General features: G+C 41.5%; 1 protein-coding gene across 1 annotated transcript in view; it reads left to right on the top strand.

Annotated features, from left to right (window-relative positions):
* ZDHHC21 (zinc finger DHHC-type palmitoyltransferase 21) overlaps positions 1-18,303 on the top strand; it is a 95,594-nt gene extending 77,291 nt beyond the window's left edge. Inside the window, exon 8 of the mRNA XM_064580062.1 lies at positions 14,704-18,303. Within this exon, the coding sequence (XP_064436132.1) occupies positions 14,704-14,721 (18 nt within the window). The 3' untranslated portion in view covers positions 14,722-18,303. The remainder of the gene's footprint in view (positions 1-14,703) is intronic.
* Positions 18,304-20,227: the final 1,924 nt, after the last annotated feature.

Raw genomic sequence — 20,227 nt, 5'->3', positions numbered from 1 at the left:
TGTCTTTCTAGGAATTTGTCTATTTCATCCCAGGTGTCTAATTTGTTGGAACAAACTTGTTCATAGTATTCCCTTAGAAGCCTTTTAATTTCTGTAGTGTTAGTAGTGATGTTCCCTTTTTCATTCCTAGTTTTGCTAATGGGCTTCCTTTTTTTGTTTTGTTAGTCTACTTTAAGGTTTGGCAATATTGTGATCTTTTCAAATGACATACTTTTGTTTTCATCAGTTTTCTCTATTTTTGTTTTTTATGCAAAAGTTTAGAAATTTCTCAAATTTATTTCTACTGTAGGTTTCTACTTTAATTCCACTGTCATTGAAAAATACAGTTTCTCAATTATTTTAATTTATTGAGGTTTATTTTTTGTCCTAGCATGTGATGTGTCTTGAAGAATGTTCCAAGTGTGTTTAAAACGAATGTGTATCCTCCTGCTGGTTTGGAGTAGTGTTCTATAACGGTCACTTATGTTTTTTCAAGTCCTCTATATCTGTAGTAGGCTTTCTGTCTAGTTCTTCTCTTAATTATTGAGATTAGAGTATTACAATCTCTAAATACTGTTGAATTGTATATTTGTTCTTTTAATTCTTTAAGTTTTTGCTTCATGTATTTTACGACTCTGTTGTTAGATGGGTATAGATTTGTAATTGCTAGAGATTTCTGGTTGTATACCGTACTGTTTGGTTTATAACATAGATTTTATATATAACATATATAGATTATATATGTAAGGATATGATTATACATACACACAATTGCACAAAGGAAGAGAAGAAATAGACTTATACTGGGACAAAGTTTCTGTATCTTGCTGGAATTAAGTTAGTGTTAATTCATAGTAGATAGTAGTGAGTTACAATGGAGAGTCTAATCACTGAAGTAACCACTAAAAAATAATCCAATAAAATATAATTTAAAATCAGTAGAGGAATTAAAATGGTACACTAAAAATATATATTTAAGACAAAAGGCAGTGGGAGAGGAATAGAAGGGAAAGAAGAAGATATAGAAAACAAGTAGTAAAATGATATATATAAATCCAATTATATCAATAATCACTTAAATGTAAATAGAATAAAAACTCCAATCAAAATGTACAGATGGTCAGACCGGATAAAAAAAGCAAGATCCAACTATACACTGTCTACAAGTGATAAAAGACATAAGTGGACTGAAAATAAAAGGATTATAAAAGATAGACCATGCAAGCAGTAATCATAGAGAGCTAGAATAGCTGTAATGATATTGGGCAAAAGAGATTTTATACCAAGAAATGGGTACTAGAGACAAAGAGGGATGTTTTATAAAAGAGGTGTACTGCAGGGTCATGATTTAATAATATCGGTAAGTTTTACTGCTTCATGAAGGTTTTCTTAAGTGGGACTGACTTTTTTTCTCTGCAGATTTAATGAAGATGAACAATACAATGATTACTAATACAGTGTGTTCTGTCCTGATTTCTGCTAAAGGGCCATGAACCATGGATTTAGAACTGTTGATTTAGACCATCTATACTTAACGTAATTATCATTATGGTTGTGTTGAAATCTAACATCTAGCTATTTTTAAAAAAATTATTTGTCCTATCTATTCTTTTTCTGTTTTCCTGCCTTTTTTGGATTAATTTAGTATTTCTGTAATACTCCATTGTATTCCCACTATTGGTTTATTAACTATACCTCTTTTAATCTCTTAATGGTTTCTCTCAGAACTACAATATGCCTCTTTAACTTTCCAGTCTATTTTCAGATATTATTATTCTACTTCATGTATAAAGCAAAAATCATATAACACTTTGTTTCCATTTTCCTGTTCTTTCTTTTGAATGTTGATGTCATATATTTACTGGTACATGTGTTACAAAGCTCACAATAACATTGTTATTACTTTTCTCTCACCAGACAATTATCTTTTAAAGAAATTTAAAAGTAGGAAAAATATTTTTAAAATTTGCCCATCTGCTTACCATTTCTGGTGCTTTTCAATCCTTTTTATAGATCTTGGTTTTATGTATATCTTTTTCCTTCTGTCTGAGAATTTCCTTTTACATTTCTTGTGATTCAGGCCTGCTGGTAATGAATTCATTCAACTTTTGTTTGTCTGGAAAAGTTTTATTTCACCTTCATTTTTGAAGGACATTTTTGTTGAATATAGAATTCTAGGGTGGAGGAGTTTCTTAACTCACTTTTAGCCTCCTCTAGTCCATCGTTTTCTGACATGCATATTTTCTGGTGAGAAGTTTGTTATAGTTCTTTATTTTTGCTCAATGTATCATTTTTTTTCTCTTGCTCTGTCTCATTTAATGGTCCATTTATCTGTGGTGTTCAGCATTTTAATTATGATGTGTCTTGGTGTGGTTTTCTTTGTGGTTATCCTATGTGGGTTTATTGAACACCTTAAATCTATGAGTTTCTTCTTTTCATAAAATTTTTTAAAACTTTGGCCATTATATCTTAGAATATTTTGTCTACCCCATCACTTCTAAATATATGCTATAACACTTGATTTTGTTCCACAGGTTACTGAGGCTGATTTGTTTGTTTGTTTGTTTGTTTTAAAGATTTTATTTATTTACTTGACAGAGAGAGACACAGTGAGAGAGGGGACACAAGCAGGGGGAGTGGGAGAGGGAGAAGCAGGCTTCCCGCGGAGCAGGGAGCCCGATGCGGGGCTCGATCCCAGGACCCTGGGATCATGACCTGAGCCGAAGGCAGACGCCTAACGACTGAGCCACCCAGGCGTCCCTGATTTGTTTGTTTGTTTGTTTGTTTGTTTGTTTTAGTATTCTGTCTGTCCTTCTGTTTGAAAAGTTTCAATTTTGATGTTTCAAGTTCCTGGGCTTTTCTTCTATAGTCTCTAAGCTACTTTTAATTCCATATAGTGGGAATTTTTCATTTTAAATCTATTATTTCTAGAATTTATGTTTGGTTCTTTGTATCATCCATTTATCTTTTTATGAGGTACATGTTTTCCTTTAAACATTTAAGCATGATTATAACAGCTGTGTTTTAAACGGTCTGTGTTTAGACTTGTCTGTTAATTCCATCATTTCTGATATTTTTGCATCTGTTTTTATTGACTAACTTTTCTCCTCATTATGAGTTACATGTTCTTGCTTTTCACGTGTCTAGTGATGTTTGGTTAGATATTGGACCTTCTGAATTTGACGCTTTTGAGTGGTAGATATTGTTGCCCATCTTTAAGAGTGTTAGACTTTGTTGTGATGGGCAGTTAAATGACTTGTTGACCAGTTTGATCCTTTTAAGGCCCAATTTCACCATCCTTTCCCACTCACTTCTTAGAACCCAAAGAACACAGATACTCAGCTGGCCTGGTGCCTTGCCAACTTTTAGAGGAAAGATTATTAATCTCTTGGTTAATGAAAAACAGGGGTGTTGGAAACTCCCAAACTTAGCTAGAAAATCTTTTAGGATTTCCCTTCCTCAGTTTCAAGGAGAACAAATGTCAGTTACCCTCCTCCATGGGGAAGGGAGGGTGAGTGTTGCCTCTTTCTCTGACTATTCACCCAGAGGCCACACTTGCCTGCCAGTTCTGCCTTTATATCAACTGGGGGACTGGAGTTTGAGGTGGGGAAGACAGAAATAAGCACCTCTCAGTAAACCTAGGACATTTGGGGCCATTACTTTCTCCATTTGTTATGATTCCAGGACAATGGGGCAAATTCTGTTTTACAATGACAACAATAATAGCCAGAAACTCTGCTACTGGTAGCTAGCAATTCCAGGATACTCACTTTGTGCCGTACATGGTGCTGAGGGCTTTAGGGGCATTAGCTTCTCGAATCCTGAGAACAAGCCTCTGAAAGTGTCCCCATGATCTCATCTTTATAGACGAGAATAGGAAGGTCCCTCAGCTATTAAACGGCGGGGCCCAAATTCAGATCTAGAGTCTGCATTTTCTAACCCTAGAGCTATTTCCCCCCAGGCTGTGCATTTGGCTTTCAGTGTCAGAGATGCTACTGCAAGTTTCCATCTTTGGTTGTATCTTCGTACGTATCAACGAGAGAAATCGCTGGGACACAACGGTGCTGTTAGAAGCCCTTTCAACCAACAGCCTCATTCTCCCTTTGGAGTCTTTTTAGCTTGAGGATTCTGTGATTTAGGCATAAATAATAAATATGGTTTAGTAGAGGGTCATAAAACACTCATTGACTTACTGCCAACTTTACTCTAGGTCCTCGTTTCTTTGATTTTCTTAGGGAATAACTACCTCTTTGGGAATGAATTTCCCCATGTGGATTTGAATTAATTCCCTCAGGCCACCCAATTGTAATCTGGAAGAGTTCATTTAGCAAATGGCACCCAGCTTTTCTCACCCTGGTTTGCCAAAGACAGTGTGAGGCTTTGTTTGAACACAGGCAATGGTTCTGGACAGCAGATGTTTGCAAATACCATTTGTTTAATTGCTTGGGCACTTGATAATATATTTTTCTCCTAAGCTGTGGGAAACACATCCTTTATCAGCTTTAAAACAGAGTGCAACTTTGGAGGGCCATTCTGTCTGTCTTTTTTCCTTGTGCATTGGTCCAGACAGATTGAGTGAACAAAAAGAAGAGAAAGGGGAAGCTGTTGGCAGTTACCCTCAACTTTGCCTCTTATTGCCAGCAGCAGCGATATAGAAATGAGTATCCTTTCCCATCCCATCCCCACCCCCTGAAATAAACCCAGCCACCAGACAAGACACTCACAACTCACAAGCTGAAAAGACAGTCAAGAAGAAGGCTCACATGGCAGCAGCCCTCCCTAGCAGCACATCTTGTTGCATCTGTAGTTAGTCAGTGTCTGGGTTCTGGCACTTTCCCAGGGACCTGGCATCGCCTTATGGCTGCCATCAGCTCCAATGGGACGCTTACGCGGGTGCAGTAAGAGTGCAGGGCATGGCCTTTCCTTCTGTGCGCGGTGACTTCAGGCTCTTCTGTGGAAGCTTTGACACTTGCACCTTTGAGGATATGGGTGTGGGGCCAGTTGGTGTAGGTTTCAGATGGAGTGCTGGGCTTAGACGAGGCCCACAATAGGAAAAGAGGCTCTCGGGGGCGCCTGGGTGGCTCAGTCGTTAAGCGTCTGCCTTCGGCTCAGGTCATGATCCCAGGGTCCTGGGATCGAGCCCCGCATCGGGTTCCCTGCTCCGCGGGAAGCCTGCTTTTCCCTCTCCCACTCCCGCTGCTTGTGTTCCCTCTCTCGCTGTGTCTCTCTCTGTCAAATAAATAAAAAATCTTAAAAAATAAAATAAAATAAAATAAAAAGGAAAAGAGGCTCTCCAGGGCCTTCTCCCATGATGTCTTGTAGCCACAGACTCTTCCTGCCTAGAATCAGCGTGCCAAGCCTTAGCCCCATTCTCTTCCACCCTTAAAGAGTTCCCAGAGATGCCTCCCAAACCATATACAGCCAGAACTCACTTGGAGGGTTTGATTCAGTCTGTCTTGATCTGGACTTGAGAATCTGCATCCATGTATCAATCCAGTGATTCAGATCGTACAGCTAGGGTTGAGAATCCCTACCTTAGTGCTTTCTAAGCTGGGGCACTAAATGCATCATTTGTATGTAACAGTTGCAAGGAAATTCTGTAGAGCCAAGATTCTTAATCCCAGCTCTGGCACTGGTTAGCTGTGTGATCTTGCACAGTTAACCTTTCTGTGCCTTATTTTCATAATCTCTGACATGGGAATGATAATTTTACTTACACACGTGGTGGTTGGAGGATCAGATAAATTAGCACATGCGAAACCCTTAGAATACAGTCCCTCAATAAGTTGTTGTACGTGTAAACTTATTTGGAAGGAAAAAAAATGGCCATATATTTGCTTTGAGGCTTGTTCTGTTTGAGTCTGGTTGGAAATTGCTTTGTTTTACAGCTGCCTGACCGTTACCGTATCTGAGCATAGAGCGAGCTACCGAGCCGTAGAGCTGCTTTGTGGTGCCAGACTTTCCCTTTAATTCTTGCTGTAATGTTTGTCTCTCTTAAGAACTTTTTCAGAGAATCCGGTTTTAATAAAGAGTTAATTATATATTTTAAATCTCTGAGGGGATTTACTTTTGGCTTCTTCGGGACTCAGCCTGTTAGCCAGATAAGGCACTAATCCCCTGTGAAAAATATACATATTCTGGGCACATATTCAGCGTTTTTTTATTTGTGAAGATTTTTATTTATTTATTTATTTGAGAGACAGAGAGAGAGAGAGAGAGAGCATGAGTGGGGGGAGGGGCAGAGGGAGAGGGAGAAGCAGACTCCCCACTGAGCATAGAGCCCCACATGGGACTTGACCCCAGGCCCCTGAAATCATGACCTGAGCAAAGTCAGATGCTTAACTGACTGAGCCACCCAGATGCCCCACATACTCAGTATTTTTAAGTTCAGTTAACTTCAACAAATATTTGATATGTTTATACTGGGCGTGAGGCACTTTTGGGAAAGGGAGGAAATAAGAGAAAGGAATCTGACATTTATTAAGCAGCTGCTTTATGCTAAATACTGTACTAAGAACTTTATAATCACCTTATCTAATATCTGTGGTTGCTACAGTTAGCTGTATTTTATAGATAAGGAAACAGAGACTTCATAGAATTCATTGACCTAGTATTTGAGAAAATCCAAGGCTGTATCATTACTACTTTGCCATACCACCTGAGAAGGTTCAAAGGTGAGGGTGGAACAGGATCACACCTTATTTATAAGGCATGTTATTGTTTATAATCCCGTGCACACCTACATCGTGCACAAGGACTTAGATCCCAGAGTGGCTCGCTGTCGTGTATTCCATGTTACTTTCACAGAGCTGATAATCACCTGCGTTTGGGGGTTACTTGATGCTAAGGGAGTGCTTTTGTCTTACCTCGCAGGATTGTTGGAACAACGCCATGAGGGAATTAATAACAATCATAATGATGGACAATATTTAGTAAGAACTTACCATCCAGGTCAGCCTGCCTCTGAGGCCCAAGGTCTTAATCACCGTTACACTGTCTCATTATCTGCATTTTATGAATGAGGATACCAAGGTTCAAAGGAGCTATGTGACAGCTGGACTGAGAATCAAGCCCCTCTCTTCTGATGACATGTTTCTGATCAATCTAGTAAAGAGGACTAAACAGGTATACAAACAACTATACTACAAGGCAGAATACGAAAGGAAATAGGAAATGGCAGGTGTGCAGTCTGGTGGGGTAAGGAGAGGTTTATGAAGGAAGTGAATGGAGTCTAATAAGGCGAGTAAGATTTCTAGAAACAGAAATAACCAGGAAGGATATTTGAGATGAATCCAAGAAAATGAGTAGAAGTAAAAAACATGGAATATCCAGAAAACAACAGATACACTGTTGTAAATTCACATAGGATGAGGTACACATAAAGGGTGCTGGAAGACTGGGTTAGAAAGCTATGCGTGTTTGAATGCAGGAAGGGTTTGCTCTTACATTGTTGGAGAATGGGGAGCCATTGAATGTTCTTGAGCGTGGAATGTGTCATGATCAAAGCCACGATAGGAAGATCATTGTGGTGGAGAACACTGAGACCAGGAAGAGGCCATTATAGTAGTTGTTAGTATAGAAGGAGGATCTGACCCAGTATCAGAAGTGTGGGAAGGGAGAATGCAGGAAAACATTGCCATGGAGAGTTGGCAGAACCTCCTGACTGTCCAGATGCTGGGGCCACAGAGAGGGAGGCAGCAAATACAGTTCTATGTTGGCATCTAGGTCCCTAAAAGAATTGTGTTGCCATACATGAAAACAGGGAATTAAGAAAGAAGAGCTAATTTAGAACTGGGGGGGGGGGGTTGTAATTATCTCAGTTGGAAATAGGGCACTTTGAAGTGCAGGCAGGTTATTAAAGTTGAAATACGTCAACCTGAGTGGAAAGTGATGCAACCAAATACTTTGGTTGAAGGAGGCATTCGAACGAAGGTGATCGTGGGTTAGGTCCTGGAGGCAGCAGGCGCAAAAAGAGAGGCAAGGCCTAACCTTTGGAAATTCCTACACTAAGAAGGCAGACGGGTGCTGAGGAGCTCTCAGAGGAGGTAAGGAAGTAAGCAGAAAGGCAGAGGGAGAACCAAGTACAGAGACAAGGAAACCAAAGATGGGAGTGTCTAGAAAAAAGAAATGACTAACAGTAGGGAAATGGGACAGTCAAGGAAGCTGAAATCAGAGACAAGGTCCTAAGAGCAGGTTTGATTCCAAAGTGGTGGTGAGTAGGGAGGGGTGGGTGGTAGAGGAGCCTAGACGACAGGGTTAAGAAGTGAGTGTACTAGATCAGGCAGAAGGAATGGGCCGCTAACTCTCCCAAGAAATTTGTCAACGAAAGTCAAGAGACAAGATCAATTCACTCCTGTTTTGGAATGTCACTTGGCATAATGCACGCAAGTCAAGGAGGGGCGGTGCGTAATAACTTTTTGTATATGCATTTTTAGGGGATTTGGAGAAAATTTTTTAAAAGTGTTGGGAACCAACATGAGAAAGACTTCTATAAGGCAGTTATTCTAAAGAGGCTGGATAAAAAAATATAATATCACAGGATGGAAACTTGCAACTTAAGAAGAGATCACAACTTTGGCTTTTATACAACATTCCACTAATAATTAGAAAACTACAGCCTCTGGGAGAAAAAAAAATTCAAATCATTTCCAACCCAGACACCGAGTTTCTGAAAACAGCTAGTAATGCGCCTGGCTACACATGGTCCTTATCTTGTAGATAAACAAGACAGCTTCCTCAGAGAGACACAGTATTCAGTGTTCTCTTAGTAAATGCTTCATTTCAAAGCATTCATCTCCCAACAGATTACAACAAAAGGACAACATTCTTTTGTTTTCCCTTTATTATTTTTTGCAAGTTATTTTTTGCATGTTACAGTGATGGTCAGATTAAAATGGGCCCTTTTAAAAACACTCAGTGAATATTGGAGTATTTGAAGAGGATACACAGACCTCCATTTCATAAGCTGTATAGATGTAATAACTCTCTCATGTGCTCTGGAATAAAACCAGGTTACACAAGGAAGAGACTATGATTCCTGATAGTCCATACTTATCTCTGACCTCGAAAGACAGACAGACAGACAGACACACACACACAAGCTAAAATAGTACAGTTAATGAATCATTCCTATTTTTCTAATTGAGGTACCAAGACCTATTCTTCTTGGGGGAAATGGAAGTCTTGTTTTAAAAATAATTTTGGCACATGGCTGCCTTTAGATGGGTTTGTCTCTCTTTTTGTACATAACTAAGAAGCAGGAAACCAATAAAATGCTCATTGCTTACTTACTCTCTATTTCAGGCCCTTACAACTTGAGAGACCCCATTTGCCCTATTCTTAAATGTTCCTTCTATTGGGCGCCTGGGTGGCTCAGTTGGTTAAGCGACTGCCTTCGGCTCAGGTCATGATCCTGGAGTCCCTGGATCGAGTCCCTGGATCGAGTCCCGCATCGGGCTCCCTGCTCGGCAGGGTGCCTGCTTCTGCCTCTGACCCTCCCCCCTCTCATGTGTTCTCTCTCTCTCTCATTCTCTCTGTCTCAAATAAATAAATAAAATCTTAAAAAAAAAAAAAATCTTATAAAAAAAATGTTCCTTCTATTTAGAAAATTTTAGAATTGAAACAGTCACTTCATTAATTTTAATGTAATTTTTAATAAAACTGCATTATAGAAGACCTCCCAAAAGAAAGAAAAACATTAACTGTATTCTAAGACTGTGATCTTTATTTTGATGTATGCCCATCAGTCTTTTTTGCTATGTATATTTGTTACATAATTTTATTACAATGCAATTTTGCATTTTCTTCATGTAATTTTATGTCTGAAGCAACTATTTGGTGTCCTTGCTTCATCCCAGGTACTAACACAAAGATTCTCTTCCTTATCAAGTAAAGCTACCAGGAGACTGGTATTTACCAGTTCTTCTCTCTTGAGGGAAACATACTAGTTGGTTAGATCTTAGTCCAGCTGTATGCTGGTTGCATTTCTTTTAGTTCCTTAAAAACAGACGACATCATTGTCCAGAAGACCTACTTGCCTCTCCTTCGATAATGTGATAGTTCTTTCACCTTTGGGAAATCTGAAAAAAAAAAAAAGTATGTTCTCACCTTCCTATATCATCAATTGCCTGCTTACTGCGCTCATTATCCTGCACTTCCTAAAAACTGCTTTGCAACTAAAGTTATCACTCACTTCAGTATTAATCTAGAATCATGCCAGGGATACATGGTTTCCAGTGAGGATGACAAATCAGGTGTCCATTTCCATTTCACATCAATTGGCAGTGGTTGGATAGGAACGTGCAGTACATTTCATCTTAGTAGGGAAGTGCCATGATTATTTAGCAATGTCTGCCTCAGAGGGTGGGGAAGAGGTTATAGCACCCAGGCCTAATGTTTGCCTAAATCAGAGAAAGATTTATCTAAAATCTACTCTATGCCATATACTCTGCCTCCACCATGTGATATATTCCTTGTAGCACCGCTAGGAAACAGATACCATTTTCCCATGTGGGCAATGGGAAGACAGGAGTGCAAAAGTGAGGTGTTCACCTGAAACCAGAAATCAGGGAAATAAAATTACCTCAGAGGGTGAGGCTGTGAAATCAACACAAAGTGAAATGCGGGGAAGGAACTTAAAACTTTCTGCTAAAGAAACTTGTCAGATTGGCTCCCAGGAGAGCAGTATGGTTGTTTGCCAATAACCATATCTAATGGTGAAACGTATTTTAAAGAAAGATTGCCAATCAGAAGAGGATTTGATTAATAATGGAAGCTTAACTCAGTGGGTGCCATTGAGTCAAATATAGGCTGTACATTCCCAAGTAGGACCATTCAGTTAGTTATATTCAGCAAACATTTATTGAATGTCTCCTGTGGGCCGTGCATCATACCGGTTGCTGGACACGCAAAGATAACTAAGATACAGTACTTGCCCTCAAGAAGCTCACAGTTGATTGGAGGTAATGGACACAAAAACAGGTAATTAAAACAAGTGCACAAGGTTAGAGATTTGCTTGTGTATTTGAAAGTCTGGAGGAAAAGCATGCACCCCATCTGGGAGGAAATGGCGAGGTTTCCTAGAGGAGGGGATATTTGAGATGAGTCTTAAGACAGCTTCTCAAACTACCCATAGTCAAGGGCTCATTTTTTTCCCTCTTTTTAATTTCCAATTTGCTAGGTAGATACAATAAAAATGGATGACTAGACCAGTAAAATTAAAAAGTACAAGCCCAATTTTGTTATTAGAGTACACTGATATATAATTACTCTAGCATATTACTATAAAAGTTTCTAAATGTTTACTTTTAACTTCCAGCCTTACCTCATTTCACTGGCTAAAAAACGCAACAAAACAGTTCAGAGCCTGGCACAGATCCCTAGACCACACTTTGAGTGGCCTCATATCGAAGGATAAGTAGGCATCAGCCACCAGCTGGGGAGGGAAGCGGGCGGTGGGGAGCATAGCCTAAGCAGGGACAGGGCTACAAGGCTTCCAGAGTTCAGGGTGGGGTAGGGGGTGACATGGAAGCACTGGGTAAATTCTCTGGGCCACTCAAGGGACTCAAGTGACTCTTCCTTACCCCTGTCCCGTGCGGGCTCTGCTTGCAAACCCCCTCCAGCCATGCTCCTTTGGTCTCTTTCTTTCTCTCCTTCAAGCTGTGCATTCTTCTCATCTCCTTCCAAACCTGGAACATCGACTTTTCTGGGACCAGGAGACAAAAAGAAAGAGGGGGTAGGCGTGATCAGGGGAATTGCTCCATTTTCCTTCTTCTTGGTCTGGTCTGAGAACACTTCAGATTCTTACTCTTAACATTCCCAAGCTTACAAAGCACATAGGATTTTATGTAGAAATGGAACTGATGAATTTGAATCTGTTAAATTCAAATTCAAGAGTTAAAGGAGTCAAGGGTCAGTCTCACATTTTAATTTTCTGAACCTAAGACCTGGAAAGGGAATGGAATGTTTTTAAAAGGTAAATGAACTTAAAAAAAAAAAAGGGGTAACTTTGTAACGTCTAGTTTTTTTCATTGCCCCAGCATCAATCATGCTCATTATGAAATTTTGTCATAGCCTCAATTAGAGTAATTTCTAACTCAGAACTTTAGAATTGGCTTCAGTGAAGCTTCTGCGTGTGGTTTGGATGAACTGACTTTCCTAGTTTCAGAAGGCTGTTTATTTGAATGATACACTGAATATGACTGGCATTAAACTCGGTTATAAACAAAGCAAATGATGCTTGTGTTGAACTATCCAGGGACTCAAAGCAACAAACGGATGGGCCAAAGAAATCATGAGGGAAAATCTACAGATTCAACTCTGTTTTTTTTTTTCATTTTAAATTTTTTTTATTATGTTCAGTTAGCCACTGTATAGTACATCATTAGTTTTTGATGTCGTGTTCAACGACTCATTAGTTGCATATAACACCCAGTGCTCATCACATCACGTGCCCTCCTCAATACCCATCACCCTGTTACTCTGTTTTTAAAATGAAAACTTTCTATTATATTAAAAACATCAAAGCCAAAATGAAACAGAAAACCAACAGGAAAAAATATTTATAACTACATTGACAAAGGACTAATATCTATGTTAAATAAACAAACAAACAATATCTATGTTATATAAATCACTTATATACATTAATGAGAAAAACACAAGAATACAATAGATAAATGAGTAGAGGGTATGAGAACCCAGAACTGACATTAGATAAAAGTGGAAATTGGAAAAAAAAAAAAAAAGGAAATTATAAGGTAAAAATGTTTTGTTTATTTGTTTTAAGATTTTATTTATCTATCTATCTATCTATTTATTTATTTATTTATTTGGCAGAGAGAGAGAGAGCAGAAGTAGGCAGAGTGGCAGGCAGAGGGAGAAGCAGACTCCCCGCTGAGCAGGGAGCCCGATGCGGGGCTCGATCCCAGGACCCTGGGATCATGATCTGAGCTGAAGGCAGACGCTTAACGGACTGAGCCACCCAGGTTCCCCTTTTAAAAATGTTTTTAAATGTTAATAAAATTAAATTAGAAAAAAATTCTAATCCCTAATGATGATTCTGACCAACACACTGTTGCACTACTCTGAGCAGCGTAAACATTTGAGGGAGTTGAAAGCCATTGGGCAGATCTAGACCCTGTAATTCATGCCTGTGTGACCATCTATGGCAAATAAATAGCTTATCTATAGGAAACCGTTTTTCAAAAGGAAAAATATACACTGTATGTACATGATACCATTGTAGCATTGATTAAAAAACCAACACGTCCAATAACAAGAGAATGAGCTATTAAATTATGGCATATTGACAGGATGAAATAGAAGTACAACCCCCTAAAAATAATTGTGAAGATCATAATTCACCAGCTTACTACTCTCATCAGAGAAAAAAATTTGTGGCTTAAAATATCACAGAATAAGTCAATATAAATTTTTATTGTGCTATGATTAAATGATATTAAATGGGTATGCCTAAGAATAATAACTGGAAGAGAAAATAGAAGGCTGAAATAAGTAGCTGTTTCACTGAAGTGCAATGCTGTTTAAACTCCCTTCCTTTCTTCCTCCCCCCCACCCCCACCTGCTTTCTTTCATGTGTTAAATAATATGTTGGTGTGACTTCTCAAAAGCAGGCTTCCATTTGTCCTGATTTCTACACTTAAATTTCTTTTATAACTGGGTATGTTTTTACAGGTCAAGCTAAATTGTTTTTAGGAACAAGCCTAATTATAAATTGATAAATTAAAAAATAAATAAAATGGTGAATAAGAGAAGAAAACTTTGCCTTATGAATTGGCTCTCCACTCCCCACCCCTCATGCGTGGGAACATCCTCTGAGTGCACTGCACTAAAGTAAAGATTTCCTACTGACCTCAGAAAACCTAAAGCCTTATAGAAAGGAGGATAGACAGTTAAACAGATATGTTACAGATAAAATGTGGCTAAAGGCATGAATGTGTTCTTACCACTGTGTTTATTCATGAATGTTTCAATAAACTAGTCCTATGAACACAATTGTGTGAAACCATGTAAAGTAGAGCCATGAACTTACTTGCGAGATGGAGAAGTTGTAAAGAAGAGAGGACATTTAAGTAAGTTTTGTTTACTTAAAAAAATAATAAATTTTTATTCTAACAACATAGTGCATGTATATAGTTTAATATGTCTAATAGTTTGGGGCGGCTGGGTGGTGCAATCCCTTGAGCTTCTGACTCTTGGCTTCAGCTCAGGTAGTGATTTTAGAGTTGTCAGATCGAGGCCCCCGTCGGGTTCTGCGCTCAGCACGGATTCTGCTTAAGACTCTCTCTCCCTCTGCCCCTCCCCACCGTGCTTTCTCTCTCTCTAAATAAATAAATGAATGATAAATCTTAAAAAAAATATATGTCCAGTAGGGTGCCCGGGTGGCTCAGTCGTTAAGCATCTGCCTTCAGCTCAGGTCATGATCCCAGGGTCCTGGGATCGAGCCCGCGTCGGACTCCCTGCTCTGCGGGGAGCCTGCTTCTTCCTCTGCCTCCCTCCCTCTCTCTCTGTCTCTCATGAGTAAATAAATATTATGTTTAAGAAATATATGTCTAGTAGTTTTACACAGGTTTTCATGAAATCAGACAAGCCCTGAGTCCCACTCGTAAGAGACAATGATTGCTAGCACTCTTCAGTTTTAGTTCTGCTACCAATATATTTCTAAATAATATGTTTATGATGATATTTCTTAATTTTTTCCAGGTTAGTGTTGTGTGTTGACTTACATCTATGGAAACATGGATTTGGCTTTCTTATCACATGACCTCCACTGCCCGCCTCCCATCTCACTGCTTGGATGCTGGTTTTGTTGCTGTCTGTCATCGTAGAGACTTTGTTCAGAGGTCTCTGGACCGTGGCAGATGGTTCCTGGATAAAGTTGCCTAGAACAATCTGTATGGAAGGGCTAGACTGGTGGCTTCCCTTTGGGGGAATCAGGCAGGTATCTTGTCATTTTCTGGGCAGCTCACAAATGTCAGTATTTTTATGGTGTCTCTTTTGGGTTGGCCAATTTCCCTAAAGAGGAGTCCTACAGTCTCTTGCTTGGGATGCATAAATCTGGTTGCCAGCTCTCTCAAAGCCAAGTTGGGCAAGCAGCTGGGAGTCTCCCCTTCTTGTTTGGGAGTCTCCCCTTCTAGCTTGGGAATCTCATCTTCTAGTGTGTAGATTTCCCCTTAACCCTTGGCGCCCCTGACATAAGCTGTGCTTGGTCTTTCTAAGCCCAGAGTTCCTCAGGCTTAGCCCCTCTAAGATTAAACCACAGGGCTTCTGGGTGGAGAGGGTATTTACCTGGCTGTGTGGGGAAGGTAAGTAGATCCAGGGTTCAGCAACTTCTTATACATTCAATGAATACTGTTTTCAGCCTCTCCCACCCTGCCTTCCATGGCATCCAATCCCCTGTTTCTTGAGTCCTCTGGGTTCTGCAATGAGATCCACTTTGTTGCTTGGCTCCCCCACCCTGCAGGCCCTCAGCCATTTCTGGTCTGCTAGGTTGGGCACCATACATCTGCTTTCCACATTCCAAAGTTTTGTTGAAATACTTTACCACGTGTCAGCTTCTCTACTCTTTGTCCTTGTGGGTTTATGCATCTTTATAAAAAAATCCTTTTTTAAAAAAGATTTATTTATTTTAATGGGGGTGAAGGGAAGGGAAGAAGGAGAGGGAGAATCTCAAACAGACTCCCCACTGAGCATGGAGCCCAATGCGGGGCTCGATCTCACGACCCCGAGATCATGATCTGAGCTGAAATCAAGAGTCAGACACTTAGCTGACTGAGTCACCCAGGTGCCCCATATTTACAAATCCTTTTTATAGCCTTTTAGTAAGTTTTTATGAGGGAGCAGAGAGATTACATCTTCATTTGGTCCCTTTTAACTTGGAGCCATAAGTTACACTTTGAAGGACGATTTAAGGGTGAAGACATGGGGGCATGAAAAAGGCATTTTTAGGTAAAGGAAAGCAAGGCCACAAACATGCGTTCTGAAAGGGTATGGTATCATGTTTGGGAAATGGGGGTCACAGTTGGCTAGAGTGTAGGGTGTACTGGATGGGGGGTGGGGTGGGCTGAGGCAGGTAGACAAGGCCCCTGTGGTAGACTGGTTGCAAAAATGGCCCAAATTATTTTTCTCCCTCAATGCACAGTCCTTACAATGTGACTTTGCAGCTTCTTCCATTAGGGGGGAGAGTCTAGGCCCCAACCCCAGAATCCGGGTCGGCCTTGTGGTGACTTTGGTCAATAGAATGTGGCAGCAGTGATGATGTACAGTTCACCCTAGGCCACAAGGGGCTTTGCATCTTCCACTCACCATCTTGGAATGTGCCTAGGTGCCGTGAGAACAAAATCCGTTAGCCTGTGGGAGGATGAGAGTCATGTGACCCACCTCACTTCACCCCAGCCAGTCCCCAAAGCAGCCACTCAACTGACTTCTAGCTGACCGCACGGACAAGGGAGCCCAGCTGAGACCAGAAAAAGCACCCAACAGAGACATGTCTAAGGGTCCAACAACTTAGTTGTTCAGAATTCTGAGCTAAATATGGTTGTTCTCAGTGATGATGTTTTGGGGTGGTTTGTGACTCAACTAGAGCTAATTGATGATACGCCCAAGTAGAAATTTGAAGAGGCATCGTGAGGCCAAGGAGAAACTACTGGTTAGAATTACAGGATCAGATTCTAGTTCTTCCTTTGCTACTAACTAGTTCTGTGTCCTTGGGCCAGTCACTTAACCTTAGCCCCGCCATCTAATTAAAGACACTGGAAGGTAGACCACATAAGTGGTTGTCAAGCTTCTTTGCAAAGTAAGCCACCCAAGAGCTTGTTAAAAAGAGCCATTCTGTCCCCAGTCTTATAAGATGGAAAACAACTATAATTTTATTTAGTTCCCTGGTGACTCAGATAAAGCCAGGCCCGCCGGTGTCTCACACACCACTGTACCGTGAGATCGTCAGGGTGTCTTCCAGGCTGAAAATGGTGGTGAGCTGCCCTCCCTTCAGTGGGTTTTGCTGTGGCTTTAGATGCTCGTCCATCAGGGTGCCTAGGTTCCTTCCTCCCACGGGGAGGCGTCTCTCTTTGACCGCCCACCCTCCAGCCCACTCCACTCCCATAGGCTCAGACGGCTGCCTACAGCTCCCCATCTCCCCCCTCAGCAGCTGTCAGTTCAGAGCTCTTCAAGAACTCTTCATTCTTCAGGAATGAATGAATGAATGAATGAATGAATGAGCTGTCTTTATCCCTCAGCCTTAAAGGGGAGCCCCTTCAGCATTCTCAGGTCCTTTGGATTCTCTGATAGACAACGGCAGGTTTCCAGCATTCTTTGACTGGTTTCCAGTGTCTGGTGACTGGTGGCCCAGGCCGTGTCACACCCTGGTCCATCAGCTGTTGTCTTAGGTTCCGTGAATCCATGTTTTAAAAAGACCTCAGTCTCCTGCCCCTTGACATAACTCATTTCCCATCTGGAATGTTCTTCCCACAGGCCCACGTCTCCCAAACTAGGGTGTCTCCTGGGTAACCGTTTTACCATGGATACCAGTGGTTCTAGCTCTCAAATCGAATAACAAGCCTTGGTCTAAGCCTTCCTGTCATTTATTCTCAAATCACATTTCGCATGTGTGGTCGGGGGAGGGGGAAGGAGAAGGAAGACTTTCCATAAACTGCATCCATATTGTATGCTCCCCCCTCCTATCCCAGAAAAAAATAAATAAATAAATGATCTCAGGACATCAGACAAAAGCTGTAAGGCAGATGGCAAAACCAAACCCAGCCTTAGGACAGTGGGTGGGGTTTGCAAGAGGCAGGCCTCCTAGCAGCTTGGGGAGAAGAGACACCCTTTGTCATCCTGGGTGACCCTACAGTCTGACGGCATCTGGTCCTAAATGCTCCCCTTCTTTCTGGATTCCCTTCTGCACCAGGAGCCAGCTCCTCCAGGGGACAGTGATTAGCAAAGCTGAACAATTTGCAGATCGGTTCTACATCTTATTTAGGATTTAAAAACTAGTGGGGGTCAATACTGTTAATTTAACACTTTTTGTTGTAAAGCTAGGGTGATTTATCTGATAACACACATGTGGCATAATGCACTCGGAGGCTCGTAGCAACTCACCGTGTACTCAGCCAGCAGGGCTAAAATATATAACTTGTTAACTTCATTTCTTTGAAATACAATATTCTAGCAATAATCTTGGCTTTTTTTCATACTTGAAAATAAACAACTCCGTTTCTTCATTGTTTGGCCATGAGCTAAGGTTCTGTCTCACTCATGGATCTTTGGATAGATCTTCGCTAGCAATTTGAAGATGAGCCAGCCTTGTTTCAGATCAGATGGCCCCTTTCATGGTCTCTTACATTCGTCTTGGGATGGCCTCCAGATTCCGTGTCACTCATCCTATCACAAGCTCGGTGGCGGTAGGGCCCGCAGGGTCTCAGGGTCCACATGCGGCCCCATGGCATGAGCACTTCCCCGTGTTGGGAGAATTGAGTTCTACATGGGGCTGGACAGTGACTGGGCTGAGTGACCCAAGACCATTCTTTTCACCTCCCTGCCTCTCTCGTTCCTTATTCTATATAAGGGCGCAGCATAAATGGTCCCTAGAGCTCTTTCAACACTGACATCGTGAACACATTTGTGATTACTATTTCAGTCCTTCAGTAGCTGGCGAGGAGAGTAGACTCTGAGTAATCACCCAGAGTTCCTGACTGACTGATGGAATTGGGGCTGGTATCGGGTTCCCTCACCCTCTGATCAGTACTGGGTACCATTTCTTAACTGCAGAGGCAAACACTGAGACCTTTTGTTTCTGATTCAAAAGAATCTCAACACTTAAGAACATTCATCGTTCATACTCCAAATACCAGCATGAGCTTGGGAGTTCATTTTTCTCATCTGATCCTCACTCTACAAGGACATCAGAGCAATGGTTAGCATTTTTGTTTGACAGAAAAGGAAAATCGGGTCTTGCCGCTCTGAGTCACTTGTCCAGAGTCACGTGGCTGGTGATGGTGAAATTGGCTTTGAATTCGGGCTTCGCACTTTTCACTGGAGCCCTGTGAAAAACCCTGCAAAATGAAGGGATCCCAGCCATACACCTTTCTCAGACAAACACAGGGGTCTCTCTGTGCCAGGCTGGGTGCTGGGAACACAGGGTGACCCAGGCATGAGGAGCTTGGGGGCAAGGACGGGAGTAGGATGGATCTGTGCCATGTGAATCAGCTACCTCAAGTTAGGAGTTCGGGCTTTAGGACCATAAATGCATTCTTCACTGGATTTTCTCCTCCATCTTAGTCTCTCCTTTATCCAATACCAAAAGAAAATTAGCTCAGAATGGCACACCTCTGAGTGTGTTCCCCAAGGCAGCACAGTCCAGAGGAAATAAAACACGAGCCACATGTATGATTTAAAGTTTTCCAGCCGCATATTTAAAAAGTACAAAGAGGCAGGTAAAATCAATGATATGTTTTATTGAAGCCCATATAGCCAAAATGTTATCCTTTCAGCATGCAGTCAACACAAAACTTATTGAGACATTTTACATTCTTTTCTGTGAAATAGGGGGCATCTTTTAGCTTTTCCCAGCACGCCTCATTTCGGAGCAGTCACTTTTCCAGTCCTCAGTCGGTGCCTTTGGCTGGGGGCCGCCGTGTTGGATGGTGTGCCCCCCTGGGTCTGCCTCAGGGAACAGACTCCTAAGGCAGCATAGCGGGGCTCTCACCACCTGTCCCCCGCTGTTGGGCGCCCCACTGCAAGGAGTCCTGGACTGCTGCTCTGGTGATGCTCTGGGGGAGAAGCTGCACCATCCCTCCTGTTGCTGGTTGATCAGCCACAGGGAGTCCTTGGCCTCCCTCAGGTTCCAGCCCCCAGCAGGCTCCTTTCCTTACGGTGAAACGTGACCATTGCTTGGGCCTGGCCGGCAGGCGCCCCTCACAGCAAACCCCCTTTGCAGCCCTCATGAATTGCTCTTTCTTTTCCCCGGCACGCAGAAACCATTTCCCTGCCTCCTCTTACCCCCGTGGCAGCACCACATCCCCCAGTGGAGGGAGCTACACAAGGCTCCCTTTGTCTCTCGGCTTGGAGCTTGACAATGTACCTGCTTTCCATAAAAGCCTTACCCTGAAAAGCCACGGTTTTGTCTCTTTTCTTCCTTTCCCATTTTTACAGAACCAAACAATCAAACCTTCACTTTCGCCATTTAACCTTGCAAAATATGAGCAGGTTTCGACTTCGGAGGTGGGTCCGA

The sequence above is a fragment of the Mirounga angustirostris genome, unplaced genomic scaffold (genome assembly GCF_029215605.1).
Source record: "Mirounga angustirostris isolate CCGP_5_RB_7025 unplaced genomic scaffold, mMirAng1.0.hap1 SCAF_15, whole genome shotgun sequence".
Taxonomy (NCBI): Eukaryota; Metazoa; Chordata; class Mammalia; order Carnivora; family Phocidae; genus Mirounga; species Mirounga angustirostris.
Note: the sequence above shows the minus strand (reverse complement) of the source record. Positions and strands in the feature narration are given on the sequence as shown.